Genomic DNA, 19,821 nt, shown 5'->3' with positions numbered 1-19,821 from the left:
GAGACCCACCAGCCACAAATATATCCTAGCTTTTGGTGACTGCACTCATTTTTCTGTTGCCTTCTGCTGGGGAAAACAACGGAAAACAAAGAAGAGAGGAGGAGGCTTCAGTATTCAAACACGGCCAGATCAGCTGAGAACTTGCACAGTGATCACCCTCGGGTTACGAAGAACTGGACGCGAAGTTAAGGCAGCCTTGGAGGTTATCCGAATCCCCAGCCAAGGGCGCGGCTACTTCCTGAGCCGCCCCGGAACCTTTCGGCAGGCTACGTGGGTTTCAGAGGGAATGCTTTAGGAACAGGACTACTTCCGCTGCTGAAGTGAAGAGAGGGGTGGGGAGGAAATAGCTCGAGGATCCGCATCCTGCTGGCGCTAGCGGCGGCGGAGCAGGCAGCGAGGGGGCGGCGGGTGGAGGAGGCTGAGGGGGCGGCGGCAGAGAAGAAAGTGACAGAGCCGGTAAGTTAGCCGCCTTAGAGCAGGGGACAGTGGACAGCGCCCCGGGCTGGCTTTGCAAAGCTTGTCCTAAGTTGCTGAGCTGCCAGGTGGGGTAAGGGGCCGTGCTTCGTCGGCCGCCTGTCAGTCGGTGCGGAGAAGGGGCTCTTGGGGCGCTGGGGCTGGGCCTCGCGGGGCGCTAGACGGCGCCGAGCTGCTGACAGGCGGCCCTACCCCGGGGCGCGGGGCGCGGGGCGCGGGGGGCGGGGTGGGGGCGCTGGGCTTCGCACCCCGCACAGCCTCCCGGACCAGAGGGCTGGCATTCGGGGGGACGGAAATGGACACGCACCGTGCGTCCCGTTTCACCCCGGGGACCTAGCGAAATCTTGCCAAGTAGGTGGTGGACATTGTACTGGGCGCTGAGGGGAGGGCTTGTAAGGAGAGGGTTAGCCTGGACCCGGGGCGGCTCTGTGGGGTTGGTGCTGCCCGGCAGTCGGAAGCGGAGTTGTTTTTAAAGGCAAATGCCGCCCCCTGCTCCTGTCACTTCGGGACGAGTTAAAGCTTCAGATCGGTTGTTAAACCAGCGTGTCCCGCCTCCGAGCCATCGTGTCGGTGCTCGTGTGGGTATCTGGTGAATGTTGTGTAGTTACACGGGACGACGAGGTCAGAGTTCAATGTCCTGAAGCACTTCTCGGAGAGCGGCGAGACGAATCTGGCCACCGGGACCGTGTAGCGCGCCTTCCCTCACCTTCTCGTGTAAGCGCTTTCTGTATCCAGAGGAGGGGTCGTCGTCGTCAAGACACTACATAAAGGTCATGCTATGGGCAAAAGCCTGTGGTACAATATAATTTAAGATTCTTTACCACTGAACCAGATGATTGTGTAGAGATTGTTACTGCAAAGATCGGATTCTTTTTTTTTTTTTTTTTTTTTTTTGATTAAGTGACTGCTTTTCTGTTGTCTTAGGTTCGGCTTTAGAGTGTGGTGAAGGGTACTTTTCATGGTGCATGGAAGGAAAGCCAATGCGCAGGTAGGTTTTAGGAGGAAAACCTTCGGTTTCACTGATTGAAATTCAGCACGTAAATAATTCAGGACTTCATTTAATTTTTTTTTTTTAAAGGGTTTCAAAGTTCACCAAATTCAGTTTGGAGCTATGATTCTCATTCTAAAGGAAATCAAAATTATTATCAGGAATTAGTCCTTTTTTAAAATAAGGGTCTAATATAGTACTAAATTTCTAAAGGGCGTTCTGAATTTTATGTAGTTATGAACGTTTAAACTTTCCTTTTTGCATGGTAAATTGTGATAAATAATCATTAAGTATAATATGTATGATACTATATGGGTTCATTAGTCTTTGATTCTATATGGGTTCATTAGTCTTTGATTCCATAAAGAATGTAAAAGGTTCAGTTGCCATAGAAGAAGAATAATTATTTATAACACACTGTACTATATATCTAATTGTGGTTTTGGTTATTTGATTGATGATCAATAATACATTTGTTCTGTGTTGTAAAATAACTGCATTGCAGGAAAGATTATTGAAGGACTAAAAAAGGTATTGGACGTAGTAACTTAGCCCGTAGAAAAATAGAACAGAATGTAAGAAAAATATAGACAAGCATAAACCTTCCCAGTTTTAGAATTTAGTACCTTTTTTTCCTTAATCGTTTCTAACATAGATCTAGAGTCCTTATCAAAATCAGCCTAATTCTATTTCTTTGTTCTTTAAACTCATTTTACATATATTGAACTGTATGTAATCATTTGTTATTTAATATCAAAGAGAAACAGTTCTGGCAAACCCTTTTAAGAGAAGAAACATTTCATGATGGGTGTATGACTTATGACTTAGAACCAGGAGCAAGAATTGGAATATCTATCTTTTTTCCAAACCTGTTACTGATTTTTTGATTGCTATTAGCCTACTCTGTGCCCCAATTTATTTTTCTAATGTATCTGATCAGGATATTGGGAACTAATGAATACTTGCAAATGCTCTGAGATCTCCAGATGAAAAGATGTGATGCATGTAACAAATGTCATTATCTTATTTGTATCTAACTCCATGTAGAAATAATATTTGGCTGCAAAGTACATGAAGAAATGAACAACACATATATTAAATGTTTTACCACTTCATCCTTTATCATGGTTGCAAAAACCACTAATTGCTTCTCTTCCTCAGCTGCCATAAATGTCATATCTTATATAATTGCTAAAATAAGAGCCTATTATTTTTTAAAAACGGAAGGCACAGCGTGGGAATGTTTTTGGTTTATCAATAATTTCTGTATAAAATATTCGCTTAATCATTCATACCTATTCTTTTTTTTTTCTTGTTTTATTATGTAATACTCCCAGTTATTCAAAATCAAGTTGGAAAATTCTGGTGACATTAACTGTTAAACTACAGCTCTTTCTTCATCAGCATCACTTGGCCAGAGCCCAGCCTACCCATTGCTCTCTGATTTAATTTTACCTTTGCTTACATTAAGTCACGTTTCCTTGTTGGGCCGTCATTTCTGCTGTTCCAGCCACAGAGGCAATCTCTGTGAAGTAATGTTGGTTTTACATTTAGCTGCTAATGCAGAAGCTTTGAATGAGAAATAACTTTATATTAAGATTTTTTGAATACATGTTCATTCTCCCTACTAGGATGTGAGCTCTTTGAGTCTCATGTCTTCTATATGTTTGTAGCCCTGGCACCTAATGATTACTGAATAGTATGACTACACAGTATATGCAGTCTTCTCCCCTGTGTTCCCCCATGCCAAAAAAATATGAACCACAGAAAGTTTGAAAACTAGGGTTAAAAGTATTCTAATAATTATAAAGTTTTGTGAAATTGGTTGACATCTCATTAGTAAAAATTCATTGTATTCATTTAACTAATCATAATATGTACAGATACAAAACTTAAAAGATACAGTGAGATATTCAGTGAAAAATGTAAAAGATACAGTAAAATATTCAGTGAAAATTGGGCTCCCAATGCCAACTCCAGCTCCCATTTCTCTTCTTTATGGGCTACCACTATAAACAGTCTTTTACTCATTTTCATAGACATTATGATGCATATGCAATTTATATAAAATATCTCTCCTTTTTTGAAAACAATAATGTCAGCATATCATGCACATTCTTTATTTTTTCACTTCCCACATTATTTTATAGATTGTAACAAATACATATATGCCCACAATATTCTTTTTAATAGTTATATACCATTTCATTGTCTGTAGGTGCCATAGTTAACCAGTCCTTTTTAGAGACAATTTAAGTTATTTTGTTGTTACAATCAGTTCTGCAGTGACTATCCTTGTCAGTGGTTTTTGGCCAAATGTGTATGTATAGAATAAATTATTAGATGTAGAACTGCCCAAAGAGTATGTGTGTTTTTAAATTTTGGTAGATAGTGACAAATTTCCTTCCTTAGAGATTATACCAATATGTAGTCTCACCAAAAATGTGCCTATTTCCCAAGATACTATTTTTAACCATTTATTTCATTTAGAGATACTAAAACGTTTTGGAATGTAATTATTTCCTCTTTCCTTAAATATATAAACAGGAAACTGAGCCGGATTATATTAGAAATTAGTTTATTCACTCATCAAACATCTATGTAGTACTTGTTAAATGCCTGTATGCTGCATACATACAGATGAAGGGATGGAAAGACATGTAAATAGACACCATAATACAACATGAATAGAATTTTAATAGAGATACAAAATAGAGAAGGGAGCGTCTGCTCTGTAGAGATGAGAGCTTCACAAAGATGGCGATATTTGAGCTGGATCTTCTAGAAAGGATAAGGATTTGCTTTAAAGAATGTACTTTAAAAGATAGTAATTTAAAGAAGGAAGTTAATTAAAGACACGATAAACAAAAGGAACAGCTATGCGCCCCACCCTTAACCCCCAAAGACATGAATACCTACAAGTATATGATATGAATGGAGTGGTAAGTATATATGGAGTGTAAAGTATGTGGGAGCAAAAAAAGTGGCAACAAAAAATTATAGAAAATTAGGCTGCAAACATGGGAAATGGTTTGGCTTTATCCTGTAGGTATTTAAGAGTCCGTATACATTATTATATAGATCAGATTTGTTCTTGGTGCTGATATTTGGAAAGATAGGGCATGGACTAGAAAGAGGGAAGAAATGATGGCAAAGAAAGCTATTGAAAGTAGTTTGTTTGTTTGTTTGTTTATTTATTTATTTATTTATTTATTTATTTATTTATTTATGATAGTCACACAGAGAGAGAGAGAGAGAGGCAGAGACATAGGCAGGGGGAGAAGCAGGCTCCATGCACCGGGAGCCCAACGTGGGATTCGATCCCAGGCCGGGTTTCCAGGATCGCACCCTGGGCCAAAGGCAGGCGCCAAACCGCTGCGCCACCCAGGGATCCCGAAAGTAGTTTAGATAAAACCTGACAAGGACTGGAAGTAGATCTATGGTAGTGGGGATTGAGAGAAGAGGATGGAATGGAGTTTAATAGTAACATCAGAAGGATTTGGTGAATAAGTAAGGGAAAGATAATGCTATAAATGACTCTAAAGATTTCAGCTTAGGAGGCACCTGGGTACTCAGTTAGGCATCTACCTTCAGCTCAGGTCATGATCTCAGAATCCTGGGATGGAGTCCCGCCTCAGGCTCCCTGCTAAGTGGGGAGTCTGCTTCTCCTTCTTCCTCTGCCCCTCCCCTCTGCTCTTCTCTCTCTCTCCCTCTCTCAAATAAATCTTTAAAAAAAGAGAGAGAGATTTCAGCTTGGGAAACCAGGTGCTGCCCTGTTGAGATAAAAAAAATATATAGGAAGAGGAACAAACAGGTTTCAGTAAGCCAACAATAATTTCTCTTTTATACACTTTAAGATTATTGTCTAGGAAAGAGCCAAATAGAGATAGCCAGCATGTAATTGGAATATGGAATATGGGTTTGGGGCAGAAGAGAGGAGTTTGGACTAGAGATTTAAAAAAAAGAAAAAAATTTGTGTTACCAGTACACAGAAGATTCTTGAAGTTGTAGGCATGAATGAGAGTAGAACAGAAAAGGAGAATGCCAAGGACAGAACTTCAAGGAGTGCCAGTGGTATTTAAGGTGAGGCCTAAGAAAAAAAGCCAGTAAAGATTCTAAAATACATAAGAAGCTTAACGTTGTTTGGGTTTTGTTTTATTTCATTGTATCTTGATTTTTTTATTGATAATTTTCACTCATGGTGAAGATCAGATGAGCTTCTCCTTGAGTTCAACCTCAAATGACAAAAAAAAAAAAAAAAAAAAAAAAAATTCCCATTCAGGAATGCCTGAGTGGCTCAGCGGTTGAGCATCTGCCTCTGGCTTAGGGCATGCATGATCCCAGGATCCAGGATCAAGTCCTGCATCAGGCTCCTTGTAGGGAGCCTACTTCTCCCTCCGCCTATGTCTCTGTCTCTGTCTCTTTCTGTCTCTCATGAATAAATAAATAAAATCTTTTTAAAAATCCCATTCAGATCTCCTATCTTTAGAATTTCCTATTTAGTCAATCTAAAATGTATGTTTAAAAATAGTAGCATAAGATACACCTGCTTGATTGACTCTTCTTTGGTGTGGTATGCACTTGAGGTTGGCTTGCTGAACACCTCTTCTTCCTTTCTTTATTACATAGAAACAAGAAAATGAAATACTATGCTTGGTATCTTCATCTTCTTTGCATTTTGGGATGCTGTATAACACAATGCTGCCAATAAAATGTCACCAGAAGCTGCTAAGAGGTATCCTAGGAAGGCTTTTGCTTTCCTGACGTAAAGGGAGACTAGCTTGCTTGCATGCTCTTCCATCTTCATCTTGCCTTGATTGCTGGACCAAGGCATCCAATACTGGCAGTCATTTTATGCAATAAGCAGTGATGAGATATTTTATGGGGCTAAAGCATTTATGACCTATTTTCATATTAAGGGGTTAGCAGCCTGGATTTCTGGTATGGAATCAGGTATGCAATGTAGTGCTAGTGGTGCCCTTCTAGTAAACAGAGTTGGCACTTTGGGATGGTACTTCTGTTTTAAGGATTCATATACTCATAACTGTAGCTTGCTCTCTTATTCAAGTGTTTAGGACTTTAAATGATGGTCAGTTCAGCTGAATCTTTTTTTTTAAGAGAATGCTATTAATTTCCAAATTAAAACAAAACTTTTGAAGTATAAAAGGAGAGATGTTCATTTAGGTAGGGAGCAAAATTCCAGGCTAAGAAAAGATTCTGCAAGTCTTTGGACTAGAAGATAAAACTTGATTATGAGTGCTTTAGAAGCAGAGACTATGTTTTTTAAACTTTTTACTGTGTTGGATTTCAAATTATGTTAGCTACTTACAGAGGATGGCTCTTTCCTCAGTTAATAATACTACTTTTGGAATAGAAGGTCTGAGGAATGTGTGACCTGATAGCCCTGAAATTTGAAGGTGACTTACACATTTTGGGTAGGTAGGAATGTTATTTACTTAGGGAGGTACCAGAATTTGTACCATTCTTTTGGTAAACATGAAGTATATTTAAGATATCTAATTTGTTCTTTGGTTTATGCTTCCTACCTGTACATGATTTGGTTATTCTTACTATTATTTTAAGAGATATCGATATTCATGGAAATTACTCATTCCCTTACCTAGCATACATTTCCTCAACTACCTAAATACTTGTGACTTTGACCTTTATTTACTTCAGCAGTTCATTCTTACTCTTACTGAGAACAACTCTTTCTGAAATCATAAGTCCTCATAACTTTTTTCCTGATCATAACCTCTGGAGTGCCCATTCCATCAGTTCTTTGATGTAGTCATAATCAACATACCTTTGCCCCTTCTGTTTTTGCATAATTCACTTCTGCAACCACTTCAACCATTTTCTAGCCATCACAGCTCTTGAGGTTGTCTGTGGCATTTCCCAGCTCTTGATTAGTGCAAGCATTTATATTCCTTGATTCAGACTGTTGATTACTGCTGGATGAAACCAGCCATGGGATATTTGTGCTACTCTAATCAGGTCTGTAATATTATTTGAGTGGACATTGTTCCCCTGCAGTAATTCTGTACGTCTCTAGGTAATGCTTACTCATTCTCCACAGCAGCTGTGTCACATCTTCACCCATTCTCTAATGATCCTGTCACTATTCTCACTGGCAGCAACTTAACAGAAAAAATAGGGGCCATCGGGTATGAACTTTTCCGAGCTTCTGATACCTCCTTACCACAGAATAAATGTATCTGTTTCCACCTTATCTTCCCCACCTCTCCCTTCCTCTGATCTCTTATGTAAGCCCTTTTACCTTTTGTCTAAGAGTCATTCCTCTGTATTTTGGTTCCATACACTCCCACTCTTCAAGGATCTTATTCCATCATTTATTCTCTCTTTTATATTTTTAAATTTCTTCCTCCTTCTTGTTCTTCATATCAGTGTATATCACTTTCCAGTCTTCCTTAACTTTAAACTGACATAGTACTGTGTGTCTCTTCTTTTCACAGGCAAGCTTTATTCTAGAAATACTCCATTCCCACTGTCTCTTTACCTTCACTGACCACTGCCATTGAATACCTCAGCTTTTTACTGAAAGTTTAGGGATAATTAAGTTTTTTGGCCACTCATCATTTACTTACTGGCTGTCTCTCCTTAGATCACAAACTGCCACCATTTTTATCAGTCCCCCTTTCCTTTCTCTTCTGTTGTAATTCTCTTTCTTACTTCTAAACTACTGTTACTTTATTATACTGAGCAGTTTAGTCTCTTTGTCAGAATCCTGATGTCTCTACAAAGGTTAAAAAAAAAAATCTTCTATCTTTAGGTAGTTCATATAAACGTGGGGGCACAGCTTCACATAAGACAAAGAATGATAGGGACTGTGGTGAACTAAAAGTACAATTCTCCTTGTACTCTTTTTTTGATACTCAAAATGATTTTTATGCTACTCAAATTCAATTTCGATCTCAAAATGAAACAAACCGAAACTGGTAGGCAAAACCCTTATGATGGTCTTTATCATTCCAGGGATCCCTCAACTTGCCTTTTATAATTAAAAGGTCTAAATCCTTGTTTTCTCAAAGCAGCATCTGTCTCTGAAATAAATGTTGTTCTTTTCCCCAGAATGTAAAAGAACAATAATTGATAGCAATTTTTTTCTTCTCACCATATGTAGCGATTCAAATATAGTAATTATAGTTTCTTAAATGGATTCCATAATATCTGATGCCTGCCTTACAGGGTTTTTTGGATTAATTGACATTTTGGTAAAAATAAGAATCTTTCTTATTTTATTTGATTTTATGTTTTTGACAATAATGCTTTTACTTTTTCTTGTTTCCTTTATAGCTGCATTTTAAATTATTGCTTTCTCCACTCTGTTATTTCCCTTCAACGTAGGTCAATATATTCTTTTGTAAAAACTGATTTCCACTGAAAAAGAGATTTTATTTTATTACTAAAATTTTATTAGCCAATTATTAGTCAGACTTTAATGTGTGTTAAAATTACCTGCTTGTTAAATGCAGATTCTAGAGGCATGCCACCAGAGATTCTGATTCTCTAGTACCTCAAGAGCCTGCATTTTTATCAAACACCCCTGTACATCTGGTGTCAGAGAAACACAATATTGGAAAGTTAATATAACAGCCTAATAGGAAATGTATCTTCTTCTCACATTTTCACTTCTTTTGAAAGAAAGGCCACAAATTCAAGCCATAATTTTAAATCTATCAATACTATGTTTAGAAAATCTGATAATAATGGAAGAAGACCTTTTAGATAGAAGAGTATTTGACTGTTCAAAGCAAGGGTAAATTTCTGTATTCAAGGTGGTTAGTAAATTTAGAATATTCGCTGATTTTCCTATTTCTCATTTTAACTACCATGTTTTTAGTATCAAGAGTGTTTTGGACTGAAAGTCCTGACTCAAACTGATTTAATCAACCTGAAAACTTTTTATTTATATAACAAGAAGGCCAGAGGTAGAGGTCAGCTCCAAGGCTGGTTGATACAGTGGCTTGATAATAGCATCTTGGACCCAAGTTCTGTCTGTCTCTCCAATGTAGCTTTTGGAATATCAGCTTTATCCTAACCCCAAATGGACCTTCCATCCCACTACCATCTTGTAGAATGCTGTGTTTTTCTTTGTTAATGCCCTACAGAAGAAACTCCCTAAATCATGGAATATAAGTCTGTTCCTGTATTTTGATGACCAGTTTAGGTAAGAACATACCATCAGTTAGTTGATTTGAGACAATTCAGGATTCATCCTTAAAAACTGGGGGGCATGGTCATCTTTCTTGAAGCACATGGCTGGTAGAAGAACAAAATCAAGGTTCTGTTAAAGTTTGAAAGAGTTGATGGTAAAATATTATATTAGAATTTATCTTGACGTTATGCTTTTCATCAGTGCTAAAAGAATAAAAAATTTATTTGCTAAATTTATTATGCTAAATTTATTATGAGCAGATCTTATACCATTTCACTTTAGAAAGACTGATTCTTTCCAAGAATTGACAGAGTCATTTTGTAGGAGAGGGCAAAAGCTCTATTTGGTCTCCCTAGTTTGTTAACTGTAGATAGAGTTCAGAGTAATCCTTTTACTTGCCTCCTTCAACCTTAAAATACATGTAGATTAATCTTGCAAATTAAGGTTATAAAAATGTTATTTGGCTTCAGTTTCTTTTTGTATTTGTGATGTCGTTAGTTCAGTATTGAGATAGAAAGCCATAATTTGTAAAAGCAAATAATTTGAGATCTTCTAGTTTTTCCAGATGAATTTTTACTTGGACCATAAAGCTTGCTGCCTCAAGATTTAATTAAAACCTTTCCTAGGGCTCTGTCCTGGGGACCAATTCACACCTCAATTTACCATCCAACCCCCCCTCCCAATCTTTAGAGTATTTATTTCATCAGACTCCAAACAAAGAAGTTGTGAATATAGATGTGACAAGGTGTGAACACAGTCTATTTCTAGGACCCTTATTATAACTTCCTTTCTGAAGGTGCCCAGAAAAATGTAAAAACCCCCTACTTCTCTGCTATTAGAATGCTGTGGATGTAATGAGAATAATGGAGGCTGTGCACTTAGATTTTTAAAAGTACACATTTACAAACAATAGCAGAACATAGGAGAAATAACTTAATGTATAGAATTAAATATGGCTTCTAGAATTAAATTGCTAGAATTGGGGACACCTGAGTGGTTCAGCGGTTGAGTGTCTGCCTTTGACTCAGGACGTGATCCCGGGGTCCTGGGATTGAGTCCCACATTGGGCTCCCTGTAGGGAGCCTGCTTCTCCCTCTGCCTGTGTCTCTGCCTCTTTCTCTGTATATCTCATGAATAAATAAATAAAATCTTAAAAAATAGAATTATATATTACTTCTCAGGACATTTAAAATTAGTTACTCCTTAAAGTCTCAGCCTACCAGTAATCCTTGTTTTCATTTCTTCTCATTCTCCTAAAAAGGCAATATGGTCCAGCCATGTGGCAGTATGCTTACTTTTTTTCCTTCCATCTAAGAATAACAACCACATAAATCAGATTGCCAGAGTCATTTCTATTTCAAATACTCAATCCAGTTGCCCAAGACTGTTTGGGATAATAAAGCACTGACTTTGAAGTCAGAGGACCTACATTCAGACAGATTCCAAAACTGTCCTTGTAAGGTTTATGTGATTATCCCTACATTACAAATAGTAGAATTGAGGATGAGAGAAGTTAAGTAATTTGCCCAAGATTATAAATGATAGAAGTAAGATTTGAACCTAGCTATAAGTCTGCCTGGTTACAAAACTGGTTTCAAGAGAATTCAATAAGACTTCAGATGGTATAGTTTATTTTGGCAGGTAGAAAAGCTGAATTCATTTAACGACCACTTAACACTAAATCCAGGTATTGGGGTATAGCAGTGAGCAAAGAAAAAGGGGGGGGGGCTTATTCTCATGGGTCTTATATTCTAGTTGGGGGAGAAAGCTAATATATCAGTAGGTAATATATTTATGAAGAAAAATAAAGGGTATAGAGTGGTAGGAATTAAGAGATGCTATTTCATATAACATTGTGTTGGGGAGGAAGGATTTCCTCTGCCCTTCAAGATGCTTCTAGCTGGACTTAGAATCAAATTAACCATGAGGCAGATTAACAGGAGGAAGTAAAATTTAATAGCCTGCTGTAAGGATACACACACACATGGAAATTCCAAAGATAGTCAGACAACGTGATACTTATATGAGCTAAGGAGAGGGGTAGGGTCTGAGGGTACAAGGGGGAGAAAGACCGTTAACAGAAGGGAAAGATGTTTGGAAGACAAGGGTATCCTAATTTGTAGATAAGTTTCTTAGGTAAAGAGAAATCTCTGTTAATAGCTCTCTTCTGATAAAGCAGGCAGTTGAGGGGGATATAAAGAGCTTTTTCTGAGTCTACTGGGTTTGGATTGCTTTTAACTCAAAATAATATTCATGCCAAAGTGGCCCATCTTAAGGTGGCCTGCCCTTAGCCTTTACAGTGGTCTGATAAGTTGACATTTGAGCAGAGATCTGAAAGAAATGAATGCATGAGCTCCATGAATATTTGGGGGAAGAACCCTTCAGGAGGAAGGAATAAGGCTCTGAGAAGTCTGGCATATCCCAGAAAATAGCAACAAAGTCTGTGTGTCCAGAGAATAATGGGCAAGAGGAAAGCAGTAGGAGATAAATTCAGAGCGTTAGCAAGGGGAAGAGTCCTGTAGATGTTGGTAAGCCTTACATGCTTTGTTTTTTACTATGAATGTTGAAAGCATTTTGACCAGAGGAGTAGTATAATCTGGCTTTTTAAAAAAGATGTATTTATTTGTGAGAGACGGCGCACACACCAGAAGAGGGGAAGAGTAGAGAGGAGGGATAGGAAGGGGAGAAGAATCTCAAGCTGACTGGGCACTGAGCATGGAGCCCAGTGCAGGGCCAGGTCCCATGACCCTAAGATCATGACCTGAGCGAAACCAAGAGTTTGATGCTTAACTAACAGAGCCACCCAGGTCCCCCACAATCTGACTTTTCTGCAGGATCACTCAGGTTGTTTAGAGAAGAGAATATAAATTGGCAAAATTGTGTCTCTCATGAATGAATAAATAAAAGCTAAAAAAAAAAAAAAGATATGTCACTGAGATATTTAGTTTGTGTGATAAGAAACATTCATATTGATTCAAATTCAGAAGAACTTATCCAAGCAGGAGATAAGGATCTTTTAGCCACTCACATAGGGTGATTGGAACCATGAGATTAGATGAGTTCCCCTAAGAATGTGTATAGAGAGCTGAGAGGATGGAATTCTGAGAATTCAGGAATTCTCCAAATGACCACATTTAAGATTTTTTTCAAGATTGCAAACTAGACCATTGATAAGAGTTTAGAGAAATTAGCCATTATTAAAAATCAGGATCTATGCTAATATGGTAGTAACAGCACTTTTTTTTTTTTTTGCTGTGGAATACTTTTAATGAAAAGATGGATATGTAGAAATGAGCTTACATATTGTACATAGGCACAATAAAAATTGTTTATATCTGAGTTCAACAGTACTATGTTTATGTACATAATAATGGTTACAACAAAAATGTTTTCATTTCAACATTCAATGTAAATATTAAAATAGGAATTTTTGAATTTATCTTGTTTTTAATGGTGGTTCTTTTTTTTTAAAGAAGCTTGATTATACTGCTGTTAACCATGTGATTTATTTTTTCAGCATCTACTACGTACAAGGTATCTTTAAACAGTGTGATTAAAAGTTTCCTTGATTGTTTATGTAGGTGGTAAAATTATTCTTTAACCACTCACTTTTTTTCAGTCTATAAATTGTCAAGCATAAACAGTGCTGTTTCTACTAGATGTCAGGAATTATGAACATTTTTTTATTCTAGAATACAGAATCACCTGTGGGCTAAGGTCAAGAAGCATTTATAAGTACTTGGGAAAAACAGGTTGCTGTTGGAGAAAGGAACAGCTGTGTTCTTCGTTTTCAGGTTGTGCCTTTGTAATGTAAATGTAGTTTATTTTCCCCCAAAACGTCCTTTTCTGTTCCTCTTTCCTTCTCAAGGGGCTCTTTCAACACAGGTGTTTTATTATACTGTAGTTCTTGGTGCTATAGCATTATGGGTAGTAAACCGATACTGTCCTTTGCAGGCCAGATATTTAGACTATCTCAATATAGTCATAGATGATTAAGTCTGTGAGACTCACATGAGGCTAACCTAAAACCCAGTGATCAGAATGTGGGAGCCACCTACACCCTCCTTTTAAATAATGTGATATCTTTGGAAGAATTATTCATCAGATGACTGCTTAGTGAGTATAGAATGCTAATTAGATGTAGGATCGTTCCAGGATCAACAAATACCTTATTGATTTTTGCCTTTCTGACCACAATTTGTACCCTGGCTCCCCTCTCTCTCTGGTTATTCATATATCTCTCCTTCTAGACAGTTAGGTTTCCTGATCGACTTTTTATATTCCTTTGAATTTTTCTCAGTTCAAACTAAATATTTTGTAAATTATATGCAATTAGTAAATATTTGTTAAAAAGAATAATTACCATCTTGGGCATAGATTCTCTTTTCTCTGCATGTCAGTAGATAGAGCCTGATGTTTATGAAAATGCAAATATCTTCATTACAGTTATTTGTCAATTTAAATTTGTGGTATTTACCTAGTAAACACCTGAATTTCTACCTGTGAAATATGAACATAAGGTATACACTTGCTTCTCTTATATATTATCTGGAATAACTTTTTAAAAGGTAATAAACCCTTGACTGTATTTTATTAGAAATGTTTAAAGATAATTCTGAAAATTTCTTAGACCATCTGAGTATTTTCTAGCTGGAAAAGACTTAGGTTCAATTTTGTTATGCTATTTTCAAGCTTGACATTCATTTTGTAGGCATCTTACCAAGTTATTTGACTCTTCTGATAGTTAACTGATGAAGTTCTTTATGATGACTGGACCAAAATAATCTGCATTTATTGCAACTTCCTGGGCTTGTAAAAAAGAATTGTACAGAAATTTGGATATCCATAAGGAAAAAAACTGAAAATCTTATTTTGAATTGTTAAATAATTCTAAAACTCTCTTCTTTCCCCAACCCAGCATTCACATCAGTCACAGTTACTGAATATTTACAGTGCCCCAAGAGATAGTTGTGGTTTATCTAAAAGTGTCAGGGAGACCTCCTCTGCTACTAAAAGGAAAGCTTCATGATTTTGAGCAAGTCACCTTACCAAATCAGTTTCTTCATCTGAAAAGTATTATGCTAAATGATCTGATGATCCATCCTATTTCAAATCTCTCTCCATTCTTGAATCTAGGTGACAGATTATACCAAGGAAGGAAGGGTGGTTTTCACATTTAAAGACATCTGGAGAACATTAACATGTAAAATTTACTAACAACACATATATACCCTGATCCTATGATGCGGTATGTATCAAATTTGAGAAATTTACAGAGCTGCCATCCCCCCTTTTTTTCAGATTCCTTTTCAAAGGAAAATAATTATTACAGTCTCTCAAGAGTGTGTCCTTTAACATAGTTAGGGTAACACATCATTAAATATATTTAAAATGCCCAATTTACAGACTTCCAGAGTCTTTGTGTAAGAGTAGCTTCCTGAGCTCCAGTCATCACCCCACCCAAAAGCCACCAAAAACAACAACAGCAAATTCTAAATAAATCCCAAAGGACAGATGTTCTTTTTCTTCTTCTTGTTCCTGTTGGCTCTTGTGTCTTAGGACTTCAAAACTCAGGTCAGAACTCTGTGTCAGTAGCTTTTAAACTTATTTGATATAACATACAGCCTACAGAGGGACCCAATTATACAAATGTATATAAATTTATATGTTTATGCAACACAGAGTTAAAACATATTTAACTAAAGGGAATGCATACCAATATTTTTTTCTTTTCTTCTGTTTCATTGTTTTAGTGCTGCTTGTGACACACTGAATTGATTTTACAACTAAACCTAGCCCTCATTTATAGTACTCTTACTGTAGAAAAATACAAACCTCCAAACAGTCAACATAAAATTAAACCTTTAGAAAATTATTTATTTGTAAAGTGAGGAATTTCTATTTATGGACCCATACATTTCTTTTGTAATCATAGTGTAAACCTTCATTGATTCTGACTGATTTGGTAGGAATAATTGGACGTGTGTAGTACTTTTATTAGGAGGAGAGAGAGAGGGAGTGGGGGAGAGAGAATTTTAAGCAGGTTCCATGCCAGCACACAGTCCAATGCAATGCTATGATCTTACAACCCTGAAATCAAGAGTCGGACGCCTAACTGACTGAGCCACCCACACACCCTAACATATGTAGTACTTTTAAACGAATGAGGCTTATTGTCAGATTTAATGTCTCTAGTCCCAAAGTAGTCTAACAAAATCTTTGTCCAGAGGTTCTTAAGAGTCCTACTAAGTAAAAAAATATTTCACCTGCTATTTTCTTTACCACTTTAATGTTCATAAACTGTGAAGAAAAGATTTCTAAGATAAACTTCAATCCAGACCCTTCAGATTATTGTTATTCAGAATTTATTTAAATATTAATTGAAGCATATCAACTCAGATTTGATTTCTTTTTTTTTTTTTTTTTAGAAGACTTTATTCATGAGAGACACAGAGAGGCAGAGACACAGGCAGAGGGAGAAGCAGGCTCCATGCAGGGAACCCAACATGGGACTCAATCCCAGGTCTCCGGGATCATGCCCTGGGCTGAAGGCAGGCGCTAAACCGCTGAGCCATCCGGGCTGCCCTCAGATTTAATTTCTAATATAGTTAAGCATAACCACCTTCTCTGAAAGGAAGGTAGATAGTTCTATTACTAGAGCAGCTAAAATTTAAAATTGTTAACATGTACTAAGTCTTGAGCTAGAAGCATTTTTATACATTATCTCCTTTCATCTTTGCTATAGGGAATAGATACTTACCCATTTTAAAGCCAAATAAACAGAATTAGAAAGGTTAAGTAACTTGCCCAGTAATCGTGAGTACTAGCATTTCAACCCAGGTCTATCTGTTCCACAGTATACTTTGAAACTTTATGCTCGCTAGTGACAGAGTAGCCATAGTTCCCAAGGGTCAGCTGTTAGACTTGGAAGGGGGGAATAAAAAAAATCTTAATTTAAGGTATGGTAAAATATTTTGAGACATCTTTGGTTGGACTAAAACTTATGCAGAGAAGAGAACTTTAACTCATTTCTCCCTGGGAATGGCTTCTAAAATATTTGGTTTGATTCTTTGCCTTTTTACAAACAAACTAATGTGATTACAGTTATTTACTATACTTCCTTGCTTATAAGACAAATGGCTCACTTAATAACTTTTTAGAAGTGTAAACATTACATTAAAGATATGTAAAGCTTTTATTAGCTGACAGTCTGGCATGTATTTACCCATATAAATTGATACCTAAGTTTTCTTCAATATCACAAAGTTCAATTCTAAGCTTTCCTCTCTTTCACAGACCAGAGAATGTCCTGAATTATGTCTGGCCATCAGCAATTATCTATAGCATCCCAGCAACATGCTTGTGATTTTTTTTTTTTAAGTTTAGTTTGTTTTTTACTTAGAACCACTGTGATAGCCTGTATAAACTGTGAAAACTATGTATTTTAGAATAAGTAAATGTAGTAATACATATAAAGTTAATTTGGGGGTCCCTGGCCTCATTTTTCTGATCTTTTCATGCAGCATGAGCTATATTTTATAGCTTTTGTGGTGAACCTGAGAGAATATTATCCATGATAATGAGAAATAAACATTTCTGTGTCTTATAAAAATAACGTAACAATATTTTGGCTAAACCAGATTAAGTAATTAAAGTCCACAGGTCTGTTTTGTGCAGAAAAAGAATCATTTATAAGTGTTTTTCGTAGGGGCAGCCCGGGTGGCTCAGCGGTTTAGTGCCACCTTCAGTCCATGGTGTTGATCCTGGAGATCCGGGATCGAGTCCCACGTCAGACTCCCTGCATGAAGCCTGCTTCTCCCAATGCCTGTGTGTCTCTGCCTCTCTCTTTCTCTCTCTCTCTCTCTCTCTTTCTCTGTCTCTCAAGAGTAAATAAATTTTTAAAAAGTTTTTTTCATAAATTTTTATTAATGTATTGCAGGTAGTTGTAAAAGATGTAGCCCAAGATAGTCTAATCTGAGTGCTTTTGAGATGAAAAAAGAATTATCCTTTATTGTATAGGAGTACATAGTCAAAGTGCTCTGATTTGGAATTAATAATGTTTGTTCTTCAGAAGACTTTAAGGAAGTTTATGAGTCCTAGCATTCTTAGAACGGATGCTCTTAGGGATCTTAATTCTCCCTTGATTACCCACAGGTTTCCCTGTCTCTTTACTGATGAACACTTTATGGCAAGAGTGAGTTTCTAATAATATTGCCATCATCTCTTCTTCCTTCCTTCCCCCATTCCTGTAGGTGTACCAACATTCGACCAGGAGAGACTGGAATGGATGTAACAAGCCGCTGCACCCTTGGAGACCCCAATAAACTGCCAGAAGGGGTTCCCCAACCTGCCCGCATGCCCTATATCTCAGACAAGCACCCTCGACAAACCTTGGAAGTGATTAACCTTCTGAGAAAGCACCGGGAGCTATGCGATGTGGTGCTAGTTGTGGGCGCTAAGAAGATATATGCCCATCGAGTCATTTTGTCAGCCTGTAGTCCCTACTTCCGAGCTATGTTTACAGGAGAATTGGCGGAGAGCCGTCAGACAGAAGTAGTGATCCGAGACATAGATGAGAGGGCTATGGAACTACTGATTGACTTTGCATATACCTCCCAGATAACTGTGGAAGAGGGCAATGTTCAGACCCTTCTGCCAGCTGCTTGCCTCCTTCAGCTGGCAGAAATACAGGAAGCCTGCTGTGAATTCTTAAAGAGACAATTAGATCCTTCTAATTGCCTGGGCATTCGGGCTTTTGCTGACACACATTCATGTCGTGAGTTGCTCAGGATAGCAGACAAGTTCACTCAACATAACTTTCAAGAGGTGAGTTGTACTTAGTAGTTTGAATGTGGTCATACTGTATTGGTCAGGAGAGTAATATGAGTTCACGTTCTGCTAACATGTACCTGTTTGGGTATTTACTGCTGATTCTAATTCATAATAATACCAAAGAAATAAATTATAATGAATTCTAGCTGGTTTGTATTTTAGAGACCAATTTTATGTTCTGTTAACAGAAGTTAAGGTTTAGGGATTTGATTCTCCTTAGCCATATTAATAAACTAGTTTAGAAGTCAGAATACAGTTTATTAATTTATTAGGAGATCTGTGTCTGATAGGATACCTGGTAAAAGTCATTTGCATGAAACATTACTTTCCTGATTATATAGATTGCTCAGCAGAATAAATAGTAAGTCATCAGTTACTTGGAGAACTAACCATCAAAAAAAATAAAATTAGATGTATATGAAAAGAATTTTTCATTAAATTTGTTATTTTTCATTTATTTAATAAATATGTATAAAGCCACTATGTTTCAGCCACTGTGCTTGGGAAAAAGGCTACCTATAGTAGTGAGCAAGAAGCCTAGGGTGTGTGTTCTTATAGAGGTTTTAATCTAGCAAGGAGGATATCCATTGAGTGCATAATTACACAAATAATTAATTACAGTTAATAGGTGCTACAAAAAAGCCTGGATGATTTAACATATTACAGAGAGATTTAACTTTGGTTTTGAAACAGCTCCTGCAAAATTCTGAGACATGAAAAAAGCATAACTAGATTGAGAAACCCAGTGTGGGGCACCTCGGTGTCTCAGTCAGTTAAGTTTCTATCTTCAGCTCAGGTCATAATCCCAGGGTCCTGGGATCGAGCCCTGGCCCTGCATGGACTCCCTGCTCAGTGGGGAGTCTGCTTCTGCCTACCACTCCCCCTTGTATGTGTACACACACACACATTCTCTTTTTTTCTCTATCAAATAAATAAATAACCAAATAAATAAATAGAAACGCAGAGAGCAAAAGGGAGGATGACACCATGAAAATATCAGATGATAACATGTAGCAATTCCTTTTTAATCTCGAATTGAGAAAGGCCTTTCTAATTGACTAACACAGAAGTCATAGAAAAAAATATTGATAGATTTGACTACCTAAAAATAAGAAAATTTTGCATGATAAAACTAACAATAACAAGACAAAGACATTGAGGAGGTGGGTGGTACCTGGCTGCCTCAGTTAATAGAGCATGCAGCTCTTGATCTCAGGGTTGTGAGTTGAAGCTCCATGTTAGATATACAGATTACTTAAAAGTAAAATATTTTTTTAAAAAGACAAAGTGGGGCAAAATATTTGCAACTGTTACAGTCAATAATCTCTTTAATACAGCAAGAGATCTT

The 19,821-nt window shown here is 37.2% G+C and overlaps 1 protein-coding gene across 1 annotated transcript in view; it reads left to right on the top strand.

Moving 5' to 3' along the window:
- Positions 1-310: 310 nt before the first annotated feature.
- Positions 311-19,821, top strand: part of KLHL20 (kelch like family member 20) — a 53,583-nt gene continuing 34,072 nt past the window's right edge. Inside the window, exons 1-3 of the mRNA XM_025430276.3 lie at positions 311-456; positions 1,399-1,462; positions 17,894-18,467. Of these exons, the coding sequence (XP_025286061.1) occupies positions 1,440-1,462; positions 17,894-18,467 (597 nt within the window). The 5' untranslated portion in view covers positions 311-456; positions 1,399-1,439. The remainder of the gene's footprint in view (positions 457-1,398; positions 1,463-17,893; positions 18,468-19,821) is intronic.

This window comes from Canis lupus, chromosome 7 (genome assembly GCF_003254725.2).
Source record: "Canis lupus dingo isolate Sandy chromosome 7, ASM325472v2, whole genome shotgun sequence".
Taxonomy (NCBI): Eukaryota; Metazoa; Chordata; class Mammalia; order Carnivora; family Canidae; genus Canis; species Canis lupus.
Note: the sequence above shows the minus strand (reverse complement) of the source record. Positions and strands in the feature narration are given on the sequence as shown.